Consider the following 16149-nt stretch of genomic DNA (forward strand, 5'->3'; position numbering starts at 1 on the left):
CCCCTGGAATAGCTGTCACACCAAGGCGTATCTGAGTCATCCTTGTAATTCAACACACACTACCAGCTTACTGAACCTTTACATCCTTCTGCCAGGTGATCATGTCCCTGGAAGCAAAGGAGTGAAATCTGAATTCTACGCCCTTTTGGTGGGGGTGTGGGAGGAGATAATTAGGCTTATTTATTTTTTAAATGGAGACACTGGGGATTGAACCCAGGACATCGTTGCATGCTAAGCACTCACTCTACCATTGAGCTGTACCCTCCCTCCCGTACCCCAGAATCTTTTGACGTCAGAGCCAGAGGGGTTCTCAAACTCCTGTTGGCCTGGAGCCATTTATTCAGACAAATTCTTACATAGCAGCCCAGATGGAAGACAGATGTGCTCTGGTTAGAAACTGGCACCCAGAGAGAAGACGCCGCCTGTCCTGTTACCCAGCAGGAGAGCAGCAGGGCTGAGTGTAGCTGTCCCTCTGGGGCCAGTTCCCCAGGGATGACATGGAGCGTATAGCTTCCCAAATGCATGGGAACTCAGAACCATAAGAACGAGCTTACGGGGAGGCAGGGGTGCAGGGCAGGGAGGGACACACTGATTTCCACTGTGTTGTGTGTTCACTATGCTGGGTTTTTTCCCCACACTGTGACTCCATTGCCATGAAGACCCTCAAGATACTATCATGTCCACTTATAGGCTCAGAGGAGCTAAGCTAAAATTTGAACCCAGGGTTTTGCAAAGTGCATATCCTGGCTTTCCTGGGGAACGGCAGTGTATTTATTCACTCGTTCACTCACATCTTTATTGAGCTCCAAGGGTATACCAGGCACTGTTCTATACAGCTGTGACTCGGGCAGCTGGAGCCCCGCCCTCAGTGAGCCTTGATGTTAGAGGAGGAGACAGACGTAGACAAGAGAATGTGACAAGAGGAAAAATACAGCCGGGTGGGGGGGTAGAGTGACGGGTGGGGGTGCACTGCACCCCTCATGGGTCTAGGGCAGCGCTTCTCAAAGTGCGGTCCGCCTGCCTGTCTGTGAACTGTTGCTTTCCAGTCTGCAATGAGAGAAAAGAAATGCTGCGTCTCTGTTTCTGTACAAATAGTCCCTGGACCAGCCCTCGCCCAGGGCCTGCGCCCTGAGGAGCCCCGACCTAAACTACGCTGAACCACTAGGTCAGTGCAGTGGTTGAGTGTTCGCCGTATCCTGGGACACTTTGCCCCCACCCCATCGTCTCCTCTCTGCTCCCTCCCGCCAGCGTACAGACCCCAGGGAACCTGTTGCACAGGAAGGCTGTGGTGTCTCCTACCTACCACGTGCACTGAGCAAGGGACCACCAGTCCCTTCTAAGGGGGGACACCCCCTCCGAGTCCACGGCCAGTTGTGAGCTCCATGGAGGGTGGAAGCAGACCCGGGTCCCAGCTTGCTCTGTGTCACTTACTAGCCACGTGATCTGGAAAATGTCTTCGGTTTTCCTGAACTCTAACATGCGGATCTCAGTGCTCTGCAGGGATAGATCAGGCACACAAGGGCTTGACCCAGGGCCGGGAACTCAGTAAATGGAAGCCGCCATTACTGTGTGTGTGAGTGCATGTGCACATTTGTATACTGGAATGCTTGCCCTTGTGCACAAGCGTATGTGTGCGTGTTGGTGTGTGTACCTGAAGTGTGTTTGTACAGGCACGTGTGTGCACAGGTCTATGACATCCTTTTCCTCTGCCACTATTGCAGAGTCCCTCACAGGTCCCACTGTGGCCTGGGAGGCTGACGGTCTTTTCTGGGGTCTCTCTCCAGATTGCCAAGGGATCATCGAGGACGTCGTCCTGCTGGGGGCACCCGTGGAAGGAGAAGCCAAGCACTGGGAGCCTTTCCGGAAGGTGGTGTCTGGAAGGATCATCAATGGCTACTGCAGGTCTGTCCAAACCTCGGGGGCGGGGGGGAGTTGACAACCCTTACTGAGCACCTCGTGCACCCAGGCCCTGTGCTGGGGACACAGATATTCGAGGCCTGGCCCTCATCCCAGAGGATCCCAGGGACCAGTGGGACCCTGGCCCTGTTAGGAGCGAGGCCCAGGCCAGGTGCACTGACCAGGGCAGCATCCTTCCCTAGAGGATGACTGACAACCAGGGACGATCCTGAGAAGGAGTCCCTGTGTCAGGCCTGGACCAGCTTACAGGACGGCAGGAGAGGCCAGGCTGGTCACTGTGATCTGGGGGAACAGGGACGTGGGTCAGTGGGATGAGAATGAAAAGCAAAGATTGGGCCCCAAATGGGAGGTCTCTGAATATCAAGTAAGGAGCTCCTGTGTGTGTTATTTGGCAGCACAGGAAGGGAGCGGGGAGGGTCCAGGCTGAGCTTTCGGAGCGGCTGTGGGGCAGGCCAGGTGACAGAACAGGGGCCTGACAGCCACGGGGAGCCAGCACCCACCCCACGTAACAAAGCCTCTGACAAGTGGTGGGGACCACGAGGCCTGGCGGCCGTTGGGCTGGAAAGGAGTCATCCCCGGCCTGGGGGGCGAGGAGGGGGACTTGAGGGGCTCCAGCCAAGGCCGTGCCTGAGACCTGCGGGGAACAGAGAAGGTGAAGCCCAGGACGGAGCCCTCAGGAGACCGGCCGGAGAGGATGCCCGGGCCTTTCAGCCTCCAGATGAAGCAAAGGAGGAAGGGGATAGTGTCAACACGACAGCGTGAACAGACCACACGGATTTGGAATCGCAGAGGCCTGGCGCTTAATATTGGCCTCACTTTCTCCATCAGTGAAGGAGGGATCATTGTAGCAACTCCCCCGCAGGGTTGTGATGATAGTGAAGCAGTTTACAGAGTCACACGTGGTAAGTACGTGCTCTGTGAGCGACAGATGGTGTTACTGTTTATCACCATCATCACCGGTCAGTTGGAACAGTCACTCAACAGCTGTCCGTGGGCACCAACCTCGTGCCGGGCATGTGCTGTGGCGACAGCAGGAATAAGCCCCACCCAACCCTGCGGAACCTCACCCCCAGCGGCAAAAATAAGAAAACAGGCAGCTGCAGGTAGAAATGTGGAGGCTTGTCTGCACCACCAAAATCCAGAAGCTTTGAAAGCAAAGGCTTTTCCCACAAACTCGTTTTGTGACAAGTTTGCTCAGCGCGAATGAGACAGATTTCTAGGCTTTGCTTCTGTCACTGGGCTTGTGGGTTGAGCGACTCAGGGGCACCACCCCAAACCTTGCATGGGTGTTACATGCTACACGGGCTACAAGCCAGATTGTCTTCCTAAAATCCAAATCATTATTCTGAATTCTGAAACACAATAGGTCCCTGAGGATTTGCAGTAAGGGACCCGTGATTTGTAGTCTTAGATGCAAAGGTGCAGATTACTGACAAGAAGGTGACATTCTAAGCCCAGACCTGAAGGACAAGTTTGAAGTCTAAGAAACAGTAAGGTTGGGTGACTACTTGTAGGGTTCCATTAACACAATTTTTTTAATAACAATTAAAAAAAAATGAAGTAAGACTCATTGGTGAAGCAGCTGACTCACTATGCTGAGAACGTGAACTTTCCAGCAGGGCGGGTGGGATACAGAGGTGGGGATGCGGCACTGGAACTGAAATTAGAATTGGAGTGAGGACCAGTGGGGTTGCCAGCGTCAGCTGACGCCAGAAGAACAGGTGAGATCATTTGAAAGGCAAATCATAGAGTAAGAGAAATGTGTTGGGTTCCTGATTCTAAGGAATGTATGTCAGGGTGAGAGGAGGGAGAGTCTCCAGCCTGAGATTGAGGGCAACTCAGAATCATCCAGCATGCCAGGCTTGAGCCTGCATGCTGAGCATGGGAAAGATGGACAAGACAAAAGAAGCTCAAGTCTAGTAGAAAAGATAAGTGGAAACAGACAATTATTTGTTAAAAAAAACATTAAAAATGAAATAATGCAGTGATGGGGGTGGATATAACAAGTATTAGACTCTTACCACCTGCCACATCCTGTTTTTGTTGTCATTATCTCCATTAATCCCTCCCTGAACCCTAAGATGTTGGTATTATTAATCCCATTTTACAAGTGAGGAAACTGAGGCTCAGAAAAGTTAAGGCAAAAGGCCAGTTAGCTTTAATTTTTATCTAAGCCCATTCATCCCAAGTAGAACCCAAAACTGAATAGAACAGATTTGGAAAGTCTTTATCATTTGGATGATTTAGCCCATAGCAACAGCTGTGTAACTCAGAGATAAAGATAAAGATGTTCTTTAGTCATGGATCGAGGGCATTAACCAAGACATGAAAGTTCACCCCATCATTTGGCTTTATCGTTCATATTCTAAGCTGAGTTCCTAGAATCAGGATTTGGTAGAAACAACAAAGAAACAAAAGACAAAGAGCCATAATATATAAAGAGCTCATACAAATCAATAAGAACAAGGTTTAGTAAGAAAATGGCCAAAGGGTATTTACACATAAACTCACCAAATAAATACAATCAACAAACTTTTGAAGAGATACCCAACCTCATTATTAATGAAATAAATGCAAATTAAAATCAGTAGAATACTCTTTAACATCCATGAGATTATCAAACATCTGAAACATGAATAACATTCAGTGTTGGTAAAGATGTGGAGCAGTGAGCACTGTCATACACTGTTGGTGACAGCTGAATTTAGTGAATGCTTTTTGGAGGATAATTGGCAATAGCTATTAAAAATTTTAACGTGCCAGCCTCCTAACTCCACAAATTCTGACTTCTGTGACCCTGCTGTACTACATACACCCATGCACAGAGATGGCTGTACAAAGGGGATCATTGCAGCTTCATTTATAATTAAAAATTTAAAACAACCTAAATGACTGTAAAGAGGGGAATAGTCAAGGGGGAAAAAAGCAAGTGCAACAATACATACTGTGATCCCATTTGAGGGAAGAAGTTTCTGTGTGTGCGTATATGTATCTATAGGTCGAGAATTGCACAGGGAGGCGAGAAGGACCATGAGACGCTAACAACAGTGGCCATCCTTATGGAATGGACAGGGATTGGAAGTAAGGCATAAAAGAGCTGATTTGACTGTTTAAGGTAAGGGCAGTTTAAAAAACAAGCAAAGAAGAAGAATGGACACAACTTTGATGTCAGACAGTCCTCGGTTAAAATCTTGACTCCACCATTGACCTCTTGGGTGGCTTTGGACTAACAAATCTGAATCTCAGTATTCTTACCTATAAAATGGGAATAGTGGGGCAGGGGGGCGGTTATAGCTCAGTGGTAGAGTGCATGCTTAGCATGCATGAGGTCCTGGCTTCAATCCCCAGTACCTCCATTAAAAATAATAATGATAAATAAATAAATAAACTGAATTACCTGCCCCTCCCAAAAAAATTTTTTTAAATAAATTTAAAAATAAAATACAATGGAATAACAGTCCCTCCTTCACAGAGTTTCTGGGAAGATAAAATGAGATGAGGTAGGATGAGGGCTGGCACTTTAAGGTGCCCAATAAGCAGTAGCCATTCTAATTATTTCACTGGGCATATTCACAGCACATGATTTTTTGGTGCTTTCATACACAGCAAAGGGAAAGAATTAAAATTGCATGAGTACCATATGAAAAGAACAAAATCTTATTAAACCCATCTATTCTGTTGAGAATCTGAGGCCAATAAGGTTTTCCATTATTTTGTGAGATCCTGGACCATCTCTCTGGAGGAAAAAAGGGGGGAGGGGGAGGGGAGGGAGAGAGGAAGGAGAGACGAGGGAAGTCTTGACCAGACCAAAACATTAACTGCAGTTGCCTGATGAAATTTAGCACCTGCCAGGAATTCATATTCTTGGCCCCCAAAGGTATTTTGGCTGCCGTGAACCTACTTAAATATGGGGAGTGGAGTGAGGGGGCAGGGGAAGCCTCAGGCCAATGCCACCAGACTGTGCACATTTATAAACGTATAATGGACATTAGCAAACTCCCTGCAAGTCCGTTCACTTCCTGGGCTCTCACGAACCCCCTGGAAGCAGCCGGAGTGAGCGGGACTGCTCTCCATCGCACTGTGCAGAGATGGCTGCTCAGAGAGGGTCAGGGACCTCGCCAAGGTCACTCAGCAGAGCTGGGATGTGAACTCAGTGAGAGGGTTTCATTCTGAGCCCCCGGGGGACTCCTTGCGCCATCTCTACTCCAGGACCATTGGGGAGGGGATGATGGTAGAAGGAGCAGGGAGGACTCTGGGCCTGTGAGGAGCCAAGGCACACCCTTCAGCGGGCCAGCGTTCAGCTGTGCGATTCATGCACCGGCTTGACACGGAGGGCCATTGAGGCCCGGCTTGCTGGGCACCACCCCCCGGGAGTTCCTGATTCCGCTCAGGATACAGGATACAGGATAAAGGCCCAGTCCTGCCTTCTACAAGCTCTCAGCCTAGAAAAGGAGAAGACTCAGGAAGGGGCACACAGAGGACATGTGACAGACGTCACCAAAGGAGCACAGAGCCGGCATGAGGGGCAAGGGATTCATACTATCGGGAGGAGGGGCCTAGGGGCACCCCCTGAGGGGTGGCCAAGAGCAGGGAGGACTGCCGTGTGGGTGGCACAGCTGGTCCCCCCAGCTCACAGATGGGGGCCCCAGACCCAGAGTTCCACCTGGAGGAGCCTGGCAGCCCCAGCTCCCCATGGCCCTCCCCCCAGAGCAGAAGCCCTACTGCCTTTCCTTCAATTCCCAGGGACCCCTGGACCAGCCTCCACCCCCTAGAGACTGGAAGCCCCTCCCCAGCCAAGAGCAGTTCTCCCAGCGATGGGCTGACCTCATCCAGTTTCCACATTCATTCACTCAACAGATACTCATCATTTGCTTTCCAGCACTGTCCTCTGCTCTGGGGACCCAGCAAAGAACAAAACAGCCTCCCTGGAGCTGCCACACCCCAGGAAGGGCTCTCAAAGTGTCAGCGGCTGCAGCCCACATCATCTCACCAGGGTGCAGTCGGGGCCTTGGTTTCCCACAGAAGCTGCAGTCCCACCGGGCTTCCCGGGCCAGGCGGGGCCCATCCTTGTGCTCCAGCTCCCCGAGGCTGACATCCGCCCCCTTCTCCACCTGCAGGGGGGACTGGCTGCTGAGCTTCGTGTACCGCACGTCCTCCGTGCAGCTCCGCGTCGCCGGCCTGCAGCCCGTGCTGCTGCAGGACAGGAGGGTGGAAAACGTGGACCTGACCTCCGTGGTGAGTGTTGCCTGTCCCTCCTGGGGCCAGTGGGGGCACTTCGTTAACTCCAGCCCAGCCACCTGGGTTCCAAGGACACTGGCCCTGGCTCAGTCCACCCCAGAGAAGGGAGATGGTTAGAATTAGCTTGGAAAGAGGCAACTCCTGTTCACGGACACGAGTTCCAGGGCGTTGTTGCCAGGCCCCTTACACACATCATCTCTAACCCTCACATAGCCTCTGGGAGAGACACTATTTTATCCCCACTTCTCAGAGGAGGAAACTGAGGCTTAGAAAAGTTCCTATCACACAACTAGCAACTAATAGCCTGGATTTGAACTTCCAGAGCCTATGCTTTTGCCCCTCCATTAGTGCCCTCCCTCCACTCCCCTCCGCCTCCAACTCTTCCTCCCACTGCCCCCCACCCCAACCCTTCCAGCCCAGGTTACTAGTCAGGACAGCCTGTTTTTCCTGGAAGTAACTGAAACAACCAGAAGACACAGGTGGAGGCATTCATGCTGCTGGACCAGAGCAAAAGAACCTGATTGCCAGGCTGGGAAACCATGGAACAGCTGGCAGGGAAAGTGTGTTCCAGGCTCCTCTAGCTTGGAATCACCTGGAGAGTTTATTTAAAATGCAGATCCCAGGGCCTCACTGGCCAGACTTGCTCAGTCAGTCTCTCAGAGTGGAGCCTGCAAGTCTGCATTTTGATCAGACCCCCCAAGGATTCATATACATCTCAGACGAGGCTGGACTACAGGTGCACATGGTGAAAAGAATTCTTGCTGGGAATGGGGTAGGAGGGAGCCGCCCGGGCAGCCACACAAACCTAACTTGAGTCTCTAGAGCCATCTTTCAGGCTTGAAGGACCCTCGTCCACCCACCACAAGCCTGCCATAGACGTAAAGTAACTTCGTGTCTGGACACTCACTCAATGTCCTAAGCCTTTTGCAACACCTGTCCCCCCACTGTACAGATGAGGACACTGAGGCCTTGAGAGGCTAAGGGACTTGCCCAGGGTTGCACGGCAGGAACCTGGCCAAGCAGGACTCAACCCCAGGTCTGAAGATGAAGGGAACCGCCCCCAGTTGGGTAGATATGAGGAATACTGGGAGTGGTGCCCGCTACCAGGAAGGGAGAGTAGTAGGCTGTGGTTACCTCCACAAGCAAACCCAGCTGGTGAAAAGCCTCGTGATGCCAAGTCCTGCGAGAACAAAAACTTCGGTTTCCAATTATTACATTGCTGGCTGCCGTCTATCAAGTGCCAAGCACTTCCTGAGCGTAACCCAGTTTCCCCAGATCCCACGTGACAGCAGTTTGAGCCAGCCAGCCGCACTATCCTATGAAAAGCAGACAAAGTCCGCCCCTCCCTGGGCTTCTGAAAACTCCCCTGGGGAGGGCACTCTGGAGAACCCTGGCTTCACCCTTCAGTTCCAACAGCAGCCTGGCCCATTGATCCACCACCACATGCCCCACCCAGCACACACACTGCACCTCATTGTGGGGGAAGATGGGCACCCTGACCCACGCCCACCAGCACAGCCAACCCCGGGTTTCATGTTTAGTGAAACTTGGCTGAGGGTTGAAGAGAGCATAGGGAGAGTCTAGCACAAAAACTTAAAACCAGAATGTTAGCAGGCACTGCTGCCCCTGAAGTCCACGGCCCGTGTCCTTGCCCCGAGGTCCCCGGGGCCCCTCACCCGGCCTGCCCCCCGTGAGGCTGGGGCCAACTCATCCTCCCTTACATCTTCACTCCCCTAAACTCCCAGGACCCTAGCTCACAAGTCCAAACCCACCAGAGGAACACAGGTAAAGCAGCCCTAGGCCTTCCTAACTGGCAGTTTGGGGGGCCAGTGTTGGCCCAAGAATAAGGAGTTTCTAGATTCATCCATCCCTGAAACTGATGCCTCCAAGTTCAAGAGGCAGTCTTCCCAGGACAGGTATGAACTTCAACCCCTAGTGCCATCTCTTTAGATCTAGAGACTGCTTCATGTGATGTGACCCTCACAGCAGTCCCATATTATGCATCCCCAAGTCACAGACTGGAAAACCAAGGCTTGAAAGAATAAACTCACCCAGCCAGAGAGTCACAGACCTGGAAACCAGGACCAGGGCCTGCGCTGTGCACCTCCCTACAGGTGAGGAGGTTCTGGGTCACAAGCCCAGGAAGCTGCAAGACTCAGTGATGCCTCCTGGCCCATGTCCAGGGGTCTCTCTCCTGTCTGAGGGTCCTGATGGGGTGAAGGGGAGAAGTGACTTTATGCTTCACCACCCCAAGAGTCTCCCTCTGCCACAAGAATAAAATGTGAGAAGGGACAGGTAAAAGTTCGTTTTAAATGAAAATTTCTTTTAACTGCTACAAGGACCTTGAAAGACACTGTTTCTGCCCTGGGAAGCCCCTGAATGGGAAGAGCACAGCCTATGGTGCCAGAGAGGCCTGGCTTAGAATCCGGGCTCTGCTGCAGGTATACTGGCTGTGTGACGTTAGGCCAGTGACTTGACTTCTCTGTGCCTCAGCCTGGAAACAAGGGAAATCCCCTACCTTCCAGCTTAGTGCTTAGTGCAGAGTAGGCCCTCATTTAATGCTAGTGCCCTCCTCTCTGGCCCCTGCCACCACCTTCCGTTCTGCCTCTGGGACCGCAGCTTCAGAGACACCTCCCCCCCAACACTGCCTTCTTGGCAGCTCCCCAGCTCTTGCCTAATAATAGCTCTTTATCACATTAGGAGCACATTGCAAAAAGCAGTGCTTTCCTCTTCTGGGTAATTAGAGGTAATTAGCGTTGCCTTTGTGCTGCCCCTCCTGTTTTCCTTGAAAATTCTTGCTGGAGGAGAGGTTGCTGGCAAAAGAGTCCCTGTGGCTGCTGCTGGGGAAGCACTGGCTGCCCCGTGCTCGGAGCAGAGACCTGCAGGCCCGGCCCTCTTCCTGCTGGCCCGCTGTGGACAGGGCGCAGGGTGCATTGTCCCTGCGGCAGCCATCGACACAGACATGGTCCCCGGGGGCTCCTGATCTTAGGACAAGCCTGAGCAGGAGTGAGCCAGGGGCAGCCTGCTCGCAAGCAAGGAGCATCTCCAGTGAGCGAAGCAAAGGCCAGGCTGCCTGCTGCCTTTCAGTCTCTCCTGTGTGGGGACTGAGATGCAGCGGGTAGGGGCTCCTGGAGAGGCAGAAGACTCAGCCCAGGGTCTCTGGAGTCTTGGTGTCCCAGAAGAAGTGCCAGCTGGCTTCTAGAACTTAGCACAGGACTTGGCACAACATAGACACTCAACAACAATAAAAAATGATAGCCAGCATGCCAGACGCTGCTCTGTACGTACGGATCGATGTCACTTCATCCCCAAAGCTGTCCCATGTGGTAGGGATAATACCCCATTGTACAGATGTAGAAACTGAGGCTGCAGGAGGGAACATTGGATGTGAGTGGCAGAGCCAGTTGGGAACCTACGTCAGAGCCTGGGCTCTTAATCAGGGTTTATGCATCTCTGTGGCTTCCAGTCAGTGACCTCCAACTCTAAGCCAGTAAGCCTGGGACATGTATTATCTCACTGAATCTTCACACCTAGCCCATGTGGCATATGTATCTTTATTAGCCCCATTTTACAGAGGAGGAAACTGAGGCCAAAGAGGTAAAGGAACCCCAAGGGCTGTAATAGGCTTGGAAACGGTCAGGCTGGCAGAGGTGGGTGGCAGCAGCCTCGGTTTGGTCAAGTTGAAGTATCTTGCAAGGCAGGAAGCAGGAAGTGCAGAGGCCCATTCTTACCATGTGGATGGATCCGGTAACCCTGAGCACCACAATGCACAGGGCTGGACGTGGGGAGGACTGGTGAATGAGTAGTGGTGCCTGCACTTGCTCAGCTGACACAGTCTATCGGAACACAGACATGAGCAGATGAAGACGATGCGTGTTGAGAGTGCTGTCACAGGGGAGCCCTGGAGAGTCCCTAACCAGCACGGGAGGTCAAGGAGGCTTCTCAGCACCAGGACATCCAGTGTGTATCTGGGCAGGTGGCAGATTTCAATCAAGACAGCCAGGGATATGGTCTTGGACTGAAATCTTTATCTAATATTACCCACGTTGGAACATTCCACTGCTGAGAAGAGATTCTTTTCCCACCCACCTCGCTCCTGCTCTCCCATCCCTCTGGCTGACTGTACCAGCCCTTCACCAACATAAATAAGCTATAAGGAGGCCATCTTTGTCCCATGAGTCAAGGTTTCTGCTGGCCGGGGTTCAGACGTGATGGCTAGAGCTTCAGCAGCCATCTTGGGTTCCCGAATGGATCAGCCTAGCTAACTCCCTACCTTCTATCCCTCCTTCCAAGAAAACTAAAGTAAAGGAACTCATATTTATGGAACACTTACTATGGGCCAGGTGCTGTGCCTTGTGGTTTGTATTATTTCTTCCCACCAAGCCCATGAGATGGGTATCACTAACTCTAATTGGGTCATGTCCCTGTAAAAGTGTTTTGGGTCATATATGGAAGGGAATAGTTCCCACAAAGTCCCAGACCCTTGAACTCTCGTAGCAAACGTTCAAGGTATGGGGTGTCATGATCTTCATTTGATAGATGGGGAGGCTGGGGTTCAGCGCGTTGTGAGGACTCACCCAGTTACTGGTAGGAGATGGAGCCAAGGCTGAAACCCCCATTTTTCTGATTCTAAACTTAGGTTCTTTCTAGCGCCAGGCAGCCACTAACGTCCACCCTCTCTGGAAGGACACTGCCTCACCTTGACCCTCACCCTGAACCCAGGGATCTGAAAAGCCTCTTATATGTGTGTACTTGTGTGTATTTTCACTGAACACTGTTTAAACACGTTTGTAAAGAAAGGAACAAGAAGTAGGCAGGTTCTGGTTCTGAGAAAGTAACAAAAGCGTACTGGGAATTGTCTTTTATGTTCTTGAAAAGTCACTGGAATAACCCGGTGCGATTTGTGATTCAGATGGAAATGCAGATGTTACCAGCTGAGCCTTTGTGCTGTTTCCTAAGATTCCCAGCGCAAGCCTCCTCAATGTTTTCCTGCCTTCTTTTTAAACAAAAATCTTCCTCTTCAACCTTGAAGGAATGTTCTGTCTTGTGCTTGCCTTTGGCCCTCAAGCAGGCCCCCCAAGCTGGCTGGGGAGGGCATGAAGCTCTATTTCAGGGAGATCTGAGCGAAGCAGCCTCCACTGTCAGCATCTCAAGCACAGCACACACGGCTCTGCTCTTCAGAGGCTGTGTGTCATTAAGCAAACCACCAACCCTCTCTGGGCTACTCTTTCATCATCTGTAAAATGAGAATGATTTTTAATGTCTCCCCCAAAACATATTTGATCTTCTATGAAGAGAACAAGCCAGGATTCAAATCCCAGCTTTGGCATCTCTGTGACCTTGGGTGGGTCCCTTTACCTCCCCTATGGCTCAGTTTCTTCTAATCTACAGTTAGCAGCCAATGCCTGTCAAAGGAGTATATCCAATAAATTCGTTGTCTACAATGCATTCAGGACCTACTGTGTGCTGAGCACTGTCTGTTATCACAGATACCATCAGATAGTCCAGTCACATCCCTAGTTTTCACTGAAATATCCCAACACAAAACTGGGGAGTCTCTATTCTCTCAGAGATTGGGTGGGCACTTCTGAGTTCTTGACTCTTGTCTCGATGGAGATTCCGTCCATACAACAGAGGGCCAGATGAAGTGGCTTAAAAACACAAGAGTTGATGCTGTCACACAGGAAAAAGGGCCAGAAGAGGTAGTTCAGGGTAGGCTTGGTAGCTTCACAGCCTTCAGGAGCCAAAATTCCCTGTCTTGCTACTTTGCTGTCCTCATGGCTCATGATGGCCGCTAAAGCTCTGGCCATCCTGTCGGAATTCCAGCCAGCACAAAAAAGGAAATCGGGGAGGGGAGTGAGGAGCACTCTTCCTTTTAAAGAGACTTCCAGGGAGCATCGCATAATAGTACTGCTTCATCTCATTGGCCAAAACTTGTCGCAAGGCTACACTTAGTGTACCCAGCTATAAATTGAAATTCTTATGTCTCAGGGGGAAGGGGAAGAATGAATTGTAGGAAGTACCTAGCAGTCTTTCCAGCCATAGCTCTATTTTCAATTTGGGGGCTTTTCCTGGGGGGCCCTTATAGCAACCTTCTGATGTAACTACGCCTATTGTCCCCATTTGACAGCTGAGACAGGCGAAGGCCAGAGGGCTACAGAGGCTTGCCCAAGGTCCCATCGCTGGTGAGCAGCAGAGCCCTTCCGCTGTAACCTGCAGCTGAAGGCAGAGAACAAGAGCTCCCACTCCAACTTTCTATCAGGAGAATCCTTCCTGCCCTGGGAGGACCAGATTCTGTAGAGCAGCTTCCTTCAACTTTATTTAATAAATTTTAGAGCAGCCTTGACCTCAGAGGCTTCCCACCCACCCTGGACTTGAGAGTCTTTGAGGGTTGGAGTCACGGCATCGGTGACTGAAGATGCTGAGGGAGTGGGTGAGGCCCAGGAACTGAGCCTGGGGCCCTGGGGAGGGCTGGGCTCTGCCTACCCACTGGAGTCCTCACTCACTGTCCTTCTGCAGGTCAGCGGCCACTTGGACTACGCCAAGCAGATGGACATCATCCTGAAGGCCGTGGGCATCCGCACCAAGCCCAGCTGGGATGGGAAGGGGCTCTCGCTGGCTCCAGGCAGCCTGCCCCATGAGGAGCCTCACCAGGCAGCAGCCACCTCATCAGATAAGACCACCAACCAGGATGGGCAAACCCAGGGTCCCGCATCCAGAGACACCCCCAAAGCAGCCGCATCCCCTGACCCCAGCCAAGACCAAGTGCCAACAGGGCTGGATCAGTCCGAAGGCGCCTCCCTTCCTGCTGCTGCCAGCCCTGCTAAGAGCTCCCATATCTGCAGCCATGGCGTGGGCCCCAACCCACTGGGCTGCCCCAACTGTACCAGTGAGACCCAGGAGCCCTGCCCAGGGCTGGACTGACCCCAGAAGAGTCACTTTCCCAGACTTCCATGTGCAGCACTCTCTTACCCTTCACCACCAGGTTCCTCACATGAGCTCTGGAGATGCAGGATTTCTACCAGCGCCTTTCCTAAATTGAAGACATTGGTATCAGAAGGAAGAGGGAGTTGTAAGGAATCACAGTTCCCTCTCTGAGGAGGCAAGGCCAGCGCCCTGCAGAGTCAACTAAGCACAGCATAGCATCCCAGGTCTAACCAGCTGTGGGCCTCCTGTGCTTTGGGTTGGAGCCATGGGGTCTGGTTGCCCATCAAGAGGCCCAGGGGGCTCTCTGGAACCCGGGGCTCCTATCCTGCCATGCTCCCCAGCCTCCGAAGCCTGGTGTCTGCCCTCTCTTCCATCCACTCTCCAGAGCTGCCCACCAGCCCACGGAGCAGGTACAGGTTGGGAGCAGACAGCTTTTTCTCTCTGCTCTTGAGAGATCCGATGAGATCTGCCACGTGCAGCCATGCTGGCGGGCTCTGCTCAACCACAGGGGCATCCATCAGAAGACGTGATGTGAAGGGCACCCCGCAAAGTTATGCCACCTGGTGGCCCTGGATATCATTGTTGTAGAGCAAGGTGAAAAAATGCTGGAGCAGCATGCAGCGTGGACGGGGAACTGGGCCTGGTGAAATATACGGGGGAAGGATTTCCTATCGCAGAAACAAAGGTGATGATGATTATAATAATAAATAGTCATAATAGCCACCATTTATTGAGTATTTACCATGTACAGAGCACTCCCATGGAGTGTGTCCGTTGACCTTCAAACAACAACCCTATGAGGTAGGTACTATCATTATCTTCACTTTACACTTGCAGGCCCAGAGAGGTTAGGTAACCTGCCCAAGGCCACACAGATGGTCTCCAATCAGTCGGCCCTGAGAGCCCAAGCTCTTAGCCAGTGTATGTGCATCCATGGGAACCTTCCCCTTGGCCCCCTCACTGTCCCTGAATGACAGGGCTAGAGATACTCTGCCCCCTGCCCGCATTGCTCAGATGGGGAAACCAAGGCCCAGGCGGGGAAAATATTGACAAGCTGCGGGGGAGGCAGCCAGGAGGGGAGAGATGCAGGGGAATTAGAATATTGGAGCTGAACTGGTCCTCAGGGATACTTGTTTTTTGTTCACTCCACAAATATTCACAGAACTCCTACTTTGGGGAAACTGAGGCCCTAAGAAGTGATGTTGCTGAGATCCCAAAGCAAATCCAGGGCAGAGCCTGCACCTGGAGTCTCTTCCCACTTCCCCAGCTGCTTCTCCAGCCCAAGTGGCCCCTCAGGAAAACTCAGTCCACACCAGGTCACCACCTCAGCTAATGCTTATTGAGAGTCCCCTGGGGCAGGCCTGGGGTAGAGGGGGAGCCCTCACGAGCACCATGGCCCCTCTACATCCAGTGGCCTTGCTAGAGTTGAATCTGATCAGCACCAAGGAGAGCGCCTGGCCAGCAGAGGAGGCCCCTGAAGTTTGGGTTGATGGAACTTGGGGATGGAAAAACCTCAGACTGAAATGGAATCTACAGCAGGTAAACTATGGGAACCAAGAGTTCCCCCTCAGAAAAAATCAGGCCCCTGTGCCAAGGTCCACCTGCCTGCACCAGGGACATCTCTACAACTCTGCTGACCCAATGGCCACCACTCCTACTCCCTCACTGACCTCAGGAAGGCCAAAAGGAGGTGGGCAAGGGGCTGGTTCTGTCCCCATCAGCTGGTTCCCTAATAGGTCCAAGGAAGCCCAAGGTAGAGGAACATCCACCCCTGGTGTTGAGCAAGAACCCGCCAGCTGCCCTTTGCCCCCAGGAGCTGGGATGGGAACACCACCCAGTATCCAGAGCAAGTTGAGGAATCAGAGCCAGGTTGTGGGATCTGGGCCAGGGCTAATGAGGAGGAGGAAGATGGAAAAAGAACAGTGGGGAGCAAACAGCCCTTCCCGGCCTTCAGCAAGAGGCTAGCAGGCTGGATGGCCAGAAGTTATAACAACAGGGGGGACCACCCACTGACCACCTGCCAGGTGCTGGGTATTCTACACCCATTACCCTGATTTTCATGACACC

The 16149-nt window shown here is 52.1% G+C and overlaps 1 protein-coding gene across 10 annotated transcripts in view; it reads left to right on the plus strand.

Annotated features, from left to right (window-relative positions):
• TMCO4 (transmembrane and coiled-coil domains 4) overlaps window positions 1-14810 on the plus strand; it is a 77730-nt gene extending 62920 nt beyond the window's left edge. For 4 of the 10 annotated variants that reach the window (XM_064493980.1, XM_064493983.1, XM_064493979.1 and 1 more), the window contains exons 13-15: window positions 1785-1896; window positions 7029-7152; window positions 13675-14810. In XM_064493980.1, coding sequence (XP_064350050.1) covers window positions 1785-1896; window positions 7029-7152; window positions 13675-14079 — 641 coding nt within the window. In that variant the 3' untranslated portion in view covers window positions 14080-14810. The other 6 variants (XM_064493985.1, XM_031464236.2, XM_010997644.3 and 3 more) reach the window with 5 other exon arrangements.
• Window positions 14811-16149: the final 1339 nt, after the last annotated feature.

Source organism: Camelus dromedarius, chromosome 14, assembly GCF_036321535.1.
Source record: "Camelus dromedarius isolate mCamDro1 chromosome 14, mCamDro1.pat, whole genome shotgun sequence".
NCBI classification, from domain to species: Eukaryota; Metazoa; Chordata; class Mammalia; order Artiodactyla; family Camelidae; genus Camelus; species Camelus dromedarius.